Raw genomic sequence first — 9,346 nt, forward strand, 5'->3', positions numbered from 1 at the left:
AGTGGTGAGTGTGATGAGTGGTGAGTGTGGTGAGTGCTGAGTGTGGTGAGTGGTTAGTGGTGAGTGGTGAGGTGTGGTGAGTGGTGAGTGGTGAGAGTGGTGAGTGAGTGGTGAGTGTGGTGAGTGATTAGTGGTGAATTGTGAGGAGTGGTGAGTGGTGAGGTGTGGTGAGTGTTGAGTGAGTTGTGAGTGTGGTGAGTGGTGAGTGTGATGAGTGGTGAGTGTGGTGAGTGTTGAGTGTGGTGAGTGGTTAGTGGTGAGTGGTGAGTGTGGTGTGAGTGGTGAGTGGTGAGTGTGGTGAGTGGTGAGTGTGGTGAGTGAGTGTGGTGAGTGGTGAGTGGAGAATGGTGAGTGTGAGTGGTGAGTGTGGGGAGTGGTGAGTGGTGAGTGCTGAGTGGTGAGTGTGGTGTGTGGGGAGTGGTGAGTGTGGTGAGTGGTGAGTGTGGTGAGTGAGTGTGGTGAGTGGTGAGTGGAGAATGGTGAGTGTGAGTGGTGAGTGTGGGGAGTGGTGAGTGGTGAGTGCTGAGTGGTGAGTGTGGTGAGTGGTGAGTGGAGAATGGTGAGTGTGAGTGGTGAGTGTGGGGAGTGGTGAGTGCTGAGTGGTGAGTGTGGTGAGTGGGGAGTGGTGAGTGTGGTGAGTGGTGAGTGTGGTGAGTGGTGAGTGTGGTGAGTGCTGAGTGGTGAGTGTGGTGAGTGGTGAGTGTGATGAGTGGTGAGTGTGGTGAGTGGTGAGTGTGGTGAGTGTGGTGTGCGGTGATTGGTGAGTGTGGTGAGTGGTTAGTGGTGAGTGGTGAGTGTGGTGTGAGTGGTGAGTGGTGAGTGTGGTGAATGGTGAGTGTGGTGAGTGAGTGTGGTGAGTGGTGAGTGGAGAATGGTGAGTGTGAGTGGTGAGTGTGGGGAGTGGTGAGTGGTGAGTGCTGAGTGGTGAGTGTGGTGAGTGGTGAGTGGAGAATGGTGAGTGTGAGTGGTGAGTGTGGGGAGTGGTGAGTGGTGAGTGCTGAGTGGTGAGTGTGGTGAGTGGGGAGTGGTGAGTGTGGTGAGTGGTGAGTGTGTTGAGTGGTGAGTGTGGTGAGTGCTGAGTGGTGAGTGTGGTGAGTGGTGAGTGTGATGAGTGGTGAGTGTGGTGAGTGTGGTGTGCGGTGATTGGTGAGTGTGGTGAGTGGTGAGTGCGGTGAGTGGTGAGTGTGGTGAGTGTGGTGAGTGGTGAGTGGTGAGTGTGGTGAGTGAGTGAGTGGTGAGTGTGTTGAGTGGTGAGTGTGGTGAGTGTGGTGAGTGGTGAGTGGTGAGTGAGTGGTGAGTGTGTTGAGTGGTGAGTGTTGAGTGAGTGGTGAGTGAGTGGTGAGTGGTGAGTGTGGTGAGTGTGGTGTGCGGTGAGTGGTGAGTGTGGTGAGTGGTGAGTGTGGTGAGTGGTGAGTGTGGTGAGTGAGTGAGTGGTGAGTGGTGAGTGTGGTGAGTGAGTGGTGAGTGGTGAGTGTGGTGAGTGTGGTGAGTGGTGAGTGTGGTGAGTGGTTAGTGGTGAGTGGTGAGTGTGGTGAGTGGTTAGTGGTGAGTGGTGAGTGGTGAGTGTGGTGAGTGGTGAGTGAGGTGAATGTGGTGAGTGGTGAGTGATGTGAGTGTGGTGAGTGGTGAATGGTGAGCGGTGAGTGTGGTGAGTGAGTGGTGAGTGTGGTGAGTGGTGAGTGGTGAGTGTGATGAGTGAGTGAGTTGTGAGTGTGGTGAGTGAGTGGTGAGTGGTGAGTGAGTGAGTTGTGAGTGTGTTGAGTGAGTGGTGAGTGTGATGAGTGGTGAGTGTGGTGAGTGCTGAGTGTGGTGAGTGGTTAGTGGTGAGTGGTGAGGTGTGGTGAGTGGTGAGTGGTGAGAGTGGTGAGTGAGTGGTGAGTGTGGTGAGTGGTTAGTGGTGAATTGTGAGGAGTGGTGAGTGGTGAGGTGTGGTGAGTGTTGAGTGAGTTGTGAGTGTGGTGAGTGGTGAGTGTGATGAGTGGTGAGTGTGGTGAGTGTTGAGTGTGGTGAGTGGTTAGTGGTGAGTGGTGAGTGTGGTGTGAGTGGTGAGTGGTGAGTGTGGTGAGTGGTGAGTGTGGTGAGTGAGTGTGGTGAGTGGTGAGTGGAGAATGGTGAGTGTGAGTGGTGAGTGTGGGGAGTGGTGAGTGGTGAGTGCTGAGTGGTGAGTGTGGTGAGTGGGGAGTGGTGAGTGTGGTGAGTGGTGAGTGTGGTGAGTGAGTGTGGTGAGTGGTGAGTGGAGAATGGTGAGTGTGAGTGGTGAGTGTGGGGAGTGGTGAGTGGTGAGTGCTGAGTGGTGAGTGTGGTGAGTGGTGAGTGGAGAATGGTGAGTGGTGAGTGTGGGGAGTGGTGAGTGGTGAGTGCTGAGTGGTGAGTGTGGTGAGTGGGGAGTGGTGAGTGTGGTGAGTGGTGAGTGTGGTGAGTGGTGAGTGTGGTGAGTGCTGAGTGGTGAGTGTGGTGAGTGGTGAGTGTGATGAGTGGTGAGTGTGGTGAGTGGTGAGTGTGGTGAGTGTGGTGTGCGGTGATTGGTGAGTGTGGTGAGTGGTGAGTGCGGTGAGTGGTGAGTGTGGTGAGTGTGGTGAGTGGTGAGTGGTGAGTGTGGTGAGTGGTGAGTGTGTTGAGTGGTGAGTGTGGTGAGTGTGGTGAGTGGTGAGTGGTGAGTGAGTGGTGAGTGTGTTGAGTGGTGAGTGTTGAGTGAGTGGTGAGTGAGTGGTGAGTGTGGTGAGTGTGGTGTGCGGTGAGTGGTGAGTGTGGTGAGTGGTGAGTGTGGTGAGTGGTGAGTGTGGTGAGTGAGTGAGTGGTGAGTGGTGAGTGTGGTGAGTGAGTGAGTGGTGAGTGGTGAGTGTGGTGAGTGTGGTGAGTGGTGAGTGTGGTGAGTGGTTAGTGGTGAGTGGTGAGTGTGGTGAGTGGTTAGTGGTGAGTGGTGAGTGGTGAGTGTGGTGAGTGGTGAGTGAGGTGAATGTGGTGAGTGGTGAGTGATGTGAGTGTGGTGAGTGGTGAATGGTGAGCGGTGAGTGTGGTGAGTGAGTGAGTTGTGAGTGTGGTGAGTGAGTGGTGAGTGTGGTGAGTGGTGAGTGTGGTGAGTGAGTGAGTTGTGAGTGTGGTGAGTGAGTGGTGAGTGGTGAGTGAGTGAGTTGTGAGTGTGTTGAGTGAGTGGTGAGTGTGATGAGTGGTGAGTGTGGTGAGTGCTGAGTGTGGTGAGTGGTTAGTGGTGAGTGGTGAGGTGTGGTGAGTGGTGAGTGGTGAGAGTGGTGAGTGAGTGGTGAGTGTGGTGAGTGGTTAGTGGTGAATTGTGAGGAGTGGTGAGTGGTGAGGTGTGGTGAGTGTTGAGTGAGTTGTGAGTGTGGTGAGTGGTGAGTGTGATGAGTGGTGAGTGTGGTGAGTGTTGAGTGTGGTGAGTGGTTAGTGGTGAGTGGTGAGTGTGGTGTGAGTGGTGAGTGGTGAGTGTGGTGAGTGGTGAGTGTGGTGAGTGAGTGTGGTGAGTGGTGAGTGGAGAATGGTGAGTGTGAGTGGTGAGTGTGGGGAGTGGTGAGTGGTGAGTGCTGAGTGGTGAGTGTGGTGAGTGGGGAGTGGTGAGTGTGGTGAGTGGTGAGTGTGGTGAGTGGTGAGTGTGGTGAGTGTGGTGAGTGGTGAGTGGTGAGTGTGGTGAGTGAGTGAGTGGTGAGTGTGTTGAGTGGTGAGTGTGGTGAGTGTGGTGAGTGGTGAGTGAGTGGTGAGTGTGTTGAGTGGTGAGTGTTGAGTGAGTGGTGAGTGAGTGGTGAGTGGTGAGTGTGGTGAGTGTGGTGTGCGGTGAGTGGTGAGTGTGGTGAGTGGTGAGTGTGGTGAGTGGTGAGTGTGGTGAGTGAGTGAGTGGTGAGTGGTGAGTGTGGTGAGTGAGTGAGTGATGAGTGGTGAGTGTGGTGAGTGTGGTGAGTGGTGAGTGTGGTGAGTGGTTAGTGGTGAGTGGTGAGTGTGGTGAGTGGTTAGTGGTGAGTGGTGAGTGGTGAGTGTGGTGAATGTGGTGAGTGGTGAGTGTGGTGAGTGGTGAGTGGTGTGTGTGGTGAGTGTGGTGAGTGGTGAGTGTGGTGAGTGGTGAGTGGTGTGTGTGGTGAGTGTGGTGAGTGGTGAGTGTGGTGAGTGGTTAGTGGTGAGTGGTGAGTGGTGAGTGTGGTGAATGTGGTGAGTGGTGAGTGTGGTGAGTGGTGAGTGGTGTGTGTGGTGAGTGTGGTGAGTGGTGAGTGTGGTGAGTGGTTAGTGGTGAGTGGTGAGTGGTGAGTGAGTGGTGAGTGCGATCCTCACCACACAGTGTGCAGCAGGGTGCATACAGCACCATGAAGTCTCGCTCGCAGTACATGCGCCCGTCAAACTGCAAGTGCAGCAGCAGCAGTCAGGGTGCAGCAGTGAGGGTGCAGCAGCAGTTTCCATCATCACGTGGTGATGGTGCAGCAGTGAGGGTGCAGCAGTGTCCATCATCACGTGGTGATAGTGCAGCAGTGAGGTGCAGCAGCAGTTTCCATCATCACGTGGTGATGGTGCAGCAGTGAGGGTGCAGCAGTGTCCATCATCACGTGGTGATAGTGCAGCAGTGAGGTGCAGCAGCAGTATTCATCATCACGTGGTGATAGTGCAGCTGTGAGGGTGCAGCAGCAGTATGCATCATCACGTGGTGATAGTGCAGCAGTGAGGGTGCAGCAGCAGTATTCATCATCACGTGGTGATAGTGCAGCTGTGAGGGTGCAGCAGCAGTATGCATCATCACGTGGTGATAGTGCAGCAGTGAGGTGCAGCAGCAGTATTCATCATCACGTGGTGATAGTGCAGCAGTGAGGTGCAGCAGCAGTATGCATCATCACGTGGTGATAGTGCAGCAGTGAGGTGCAGCAGCAGTATTCATCATCACGTGGTGATAGTGCAGCTGTGAGGGTGCAGCAGCAGTATTCATCATCACGTGGTGATAGTGCAGCTGTGAGGGTGCAGCAGCAGTATTCATCATCACGTGGTGATAGTGCAGCTGTGAGGGTGCAGCAGCAGTATTCATCATCACGTGGTGATAGTGCAGCTGTGAGGGTGCAGCAGCAGTATTCATCATCACGTGGTGATAGTGCAGCTGTGAGGGTGCAGCAGCAGTATTCATCATCACGTGGTGATAGTGCAGCAGTGAGGGTGCAGCAGCAGTATTCATCATCACGTGGTGATAGTGCAGCAGTGAGGGTGCAGCAGCAGTATTCATCATCACGTGGTGATAGTGCAGCAGTGAGGGTGCAGCAGCAGTATTCATCATCACGTGGTGATAGTGCAGCAGTGAGGTGCAGCAGCAGTATTCATCATCACGTGGTGATAGTGCAGCTGTGAGGGTGCAGCAGCAGTATTCATCATCACGTGGTGATAGTGCAGCAGTGAGGGTGCAGCAGCAGTATGCATCATCACGTGGTGATAGTGCAGCAGTGAGGTGCAGCAGCAGTATTCATCATCACGTGGTGATGGTGCAGCAGTGAGGGTGCAGCAGCAGTATGCATCATCACGTGGTGATAGTGCAGCAGTGAGGGTGCAGCAGCAGTATTCATCATCACGTGGTGATAGTGCAGCAGTGAGGTGCAGCAGCAGTATTCATCATCACGTGGTGATAGTGCAGCTGTGAGGGTGCAGCAGCAGTATTCATCATCACGTGGTGATAGTGCAGCTGTGAGGGTGCAGCAGCAGTATTCATCATCACGTGGTGATAGTGCAGCTGTGAGGGTGCAGCAGCAGTATTCATCATCACGTGGTGATAGTGCAGCTGTGAGGGTGCAGCAGCAGTATTCATCATCACGTGGTGATAGTGCAGCAGTGAGGGTGCAGCAGCAGTATTCATCATCACGTGGTGATAGTGCAGCAGTGAGGTGCAGCAGCAGTATTCATCATCACGTGGTGATAGTGCAGCTGTGAGGGTGCAGCAGCAGTATTCATCATCACGTGGTGATAGTGCAGCAGTGAGGGTGCAGCAGCAGTATTCATCATCACGTGGTGATAGTGCAGCAGTGAGGGTGCAGCAGCAGTATTCATCATCACGTGGTGATGGTGCAGCAGTGAGGGTGCAGCAGTGTCCATCATCACGTGGTGATAGTGCAGCAGTGAGGTGCAGCAGCAGTATTCATCATCACGTGGTGATAGTGCAGCAGTGAGGGTGCAGCAGCAGTATCCATCATCACGTGGTGATAGTGCAGCTGTGAGGGTGCAGCAGCAGTATTCATCATCACGTGGTGATAGTGCAGCAGTGAGGGTGCAGCAGCAGTATTCATCATCACGTGGTGATAGTGCAGCAGTGAGGTGCAGCAGCAGTATTCATCATCACGTGGTGATAGTGCAGCTGTGAGGGTGCAGCAGCAGTATTCATCATCACGTGGTGATAGTGCAGCAGTGAGGGTGCAGCAGCAGTATTCATCATCACGTGGTGATAGTGCAGCAGTGAGGGTGCAGCAGCAGTATTCATCATCACGTGGTGATGGTGCAGCAGTGAGGTGCAGCAGCAGTATTCATCATCACGTGGTGATAGTGCAGCAGTGAGGTGCAGCAACAGTATTCATCATCACGTGGTGATAGTGCAGCAGTGAGGTGCAGCAGCAGTATTCATCATCACGTGGTGATAGTGCAGCAGTGAGGGTGCAGCAGCAGTATTCATCATCACGTGGTGATAGTGCAGCAGTGAGGGTGCAGCAGCAGTATTCATCATCACGTGGTGATAGTGCAGCAGTGAGGGTGCAGCAGCAGTATGCATCATCACGTGGTGATAGTGCAGCTGTGAGGGCGCAGCAGCAGTATTCATCATCACGTGGTGATAGTGCAGCAGTGAGGGCGCAGCAGCAGTATTCATCATCACGTGGTGATAGTGCAGCAGTGAGGGCGCAGCAGCAGTATTCATCATCACGTGGTGATAGTGCAGCAGTGAGGGTGCAGCAGCAGTATGCATCATCACGTGGTGATAGTGCAGCAGTGAAAGTGCAGCAGTAACTAGCATCACCAATGGGTGCACATCCGCAAAGTGAATTTGCAACATTGAATGTGCAGCAGTGAGTGAAGGTGCAGCAGTGCAGTGATTTCACAGTGGTGAGTAGGAGCGCAGCCGTGCAGGGAGAAACACCTGCAGCAGTGAGTTTGTGCAGCAATGTCTACAATTCAATTGTGAGGATGCAGCAGTGATTGCTCATCAGTCAGTGAATGTGCATTAGTGAGAATATACAGCGGTGAATAGGACCGCATCAGTGACTGAGAGTGCAGTAAGGAATTAGTGCAGCTGTAGAGGGTTTGTGCAGCAGCGTTAGTTCAGCGGATGAGTAAAATGTGCAGCAGTGAGATTGCAGCGGATGAGTGAAATTGTGCAGCAGTGAATGTAGAACGGATGAGTGAAATGTGCAGCAGCGATCGTGCAGTGGATGAGTGAAATGTGCAGCAGTGAGAGTGCAGCGGATGAGTGAAATGTGCAGCAGTGAGAGTAGATTGAATGAGTGAAATGTGCAGCAGTGAGAGTGCAGCAGATGAGTGAAAGTGCAGCAGTGAGAGTAGATAGGATGAGTGAAATGTGCAGCAGTGAGAGTGCAGCGGATGATTGAAATGTGCAGCAGCGATAGTGCAGCGGATGAGTGAAACGTGCAGCAGTGAGAGTAGATCGGATGAGTGAAACGGTGCAGCAGCGATAGTGCAGCGGATGAGTGAAATGTACAGCAGTGAGAGTAGATCGGATGAGTGAAATATGCAGTAGTGAGAGTGCAGCGGATGAGTGAAATGTGCAGCAGCGATAGTGCAGTGGATGAGTGAAACGTCCAGCGGTGTGATTGCAGTGGATGAGTGAAACGTGCATCATTGTGATTGCTCAGCGACAAATTGCACAGCGGTGCCCCACCGTCACCTCGAAGAAGAGGCCCTTTGGGAGCCGCTGAAAGCACTGTGCGCACACGAAGCAGGCCGGGTGGAACTGGGCCCCGGTCCCCGTGACGCGCACGCGTTCGCCGGAGCCCAGCGCACCCCCGCAGCGGGTGCAGGTGGACCCCGCTCCTCCTGCTCCTGCACACGGCGGCCCGGCGTCTCCTGCTTCCACGGAGTCGGCTCCTAGACCTTTCGATGCTCCTGGCCCGGGCCCTGGGCACGCCGATCCTCTTGACAAGGCCGCTGCTTCTGATCCTTCCAATGAGGCCTCTAGAATTGCCGGGTCACCGGGACCTCCTGACCCATCCGCTTTGGCCCCTGCGCCTCCGGATCCTCTGGAGGCAGGACCAGGATCTAGTGATGCTCCGGATTGTTTTGACCCTGGCCTTGATGCTTCCAACACAGGCGCTGGTCTTGCAGCCCCTCCTGACGCGTGTCCCACACCTACAGATCGTCTCAGCCTGGGCACCGGATCTTCTGATCCTGTAGCTATAGGTTCTGATCCTCTCAGCCCAGGCCTCTGGCCATTCGGCCCTCCTGAGCTGTATTCGAAACCTTCCGAACTGGCCTCTAGGTCTGAAGCTCTCATCCTGGGGCTCCCTGATATTTCCAATCCTCCTGAGCTGAGCGCTTGACCACCAGACCCAACTGCAGATCCTGCCGGTACAAAGCCCAGATGTCTAGATCCTCCAGACCTGGGTCCTGGGCGTGCCGGACTTTCCATCCTTGGCCCCAGATCTGAGCCTGCTGATCCTGATGAGCGGGGACCTAGAACTTCGCCTTCCTTCTGCCTGGACCCGATAACTCCAGGCCTCCCACCAGAGGTGGACCCACGAGCTGATGATCCTCCTGATTCTGTAGACGCAGCGCCTGATCCTTCCAGCACTGCCACTGGCTCTCCCGATATCCCAAACTTGAGGCCCACATGCCCAGACAGTTCCAGCTTGGTCACTGCATCTTCCGATCCTTCAAACGCTCCCAGCATGGAACCTGGATCTCCAGATTTGCCTGACCGAGGGCCCATTCTTGTATGTTGTCCTAGCCTAGGTGCCGGACCTTCTAATACTCCAGACCTGGGCTCTGTTCCTCCAAGCCTAGGCGATTCACAACCAGGTCCTTCTGAATCTCCAGGCCTGTACGCCAGAGCCCCTGACCCTCCTGATCTGGGCTCCATCCCTCCAGATTCTGTACGCCCAAGAACTCCTGATCTTTCTGATCCTCCTGACCTAAGACCCTGACCTCCCGATCCTATATATTCTCGACTTATTGGTTCTTTCAATCCTCCAGATCCAGTGACAGAGTCTGCCAGTATAGACTGTCGATCTTCAGACTCTCGAAACGTGGGTCCATTGCCCCCTGATCCTCCTCGGCTAGCTTCCAGACTTCCAGATTGCCCCAGCTTGCATACCACATCTTCTGATCCCTTAGGTCCAGACTCCGACCATTTTATCTCGCGATCCTGACCAACACA

At 54.3% G+C, this 9,346-nt stretch overlaps 1 protein-coding gene across 1 annotated transcript in view; it reads right to left on the reverse strand.

The window, feature by feature from the left end:
• LOC144950140 (LIM and senescent cell antigen-like-containing domain protein 1) overlaps positions 1-8,802 on the reverse strand; it is a 36,396-nt gene extending 27,594 nt beyond the window's left edge. Inside the window, exons 1-3 of the mRNA XM_078880202.1 lie at positions 8,673-8,802; positions 7,859-8,013; positions 4,276-4,342 (exon numbers count right to left, since the gene is read on the reverse strand). Coding sequence (XP_078736328.1) covers positions 4,276-4,342; positions 7,859-8,013; positions 8,673-8,802 — 352 coding nt within the window. The remainder of the gene's footprint in view (positions 1-4,275; positions 4,343-7,858; positions 8,014-8,672) is intronic.
• Positions 8,803-9,346: the final 544 nt, after the last annotated feature.

The sequence above is a fragment of the Lampetra fluviatilis genome, chromosome 56 (genome assembly GCF_964198595.1).
Source record: "Lampetra fluviatilis chromosome 56, kcLamFluv1.1, whole genome shotgun sequence".
Taxonomy (NCBI): Eukaryota; Metazoa; Chordata; class Hyperoartia; order Petromyzontiformes; family Petromyzontidae; genus Lampetra; species Lampetra fluviatilis.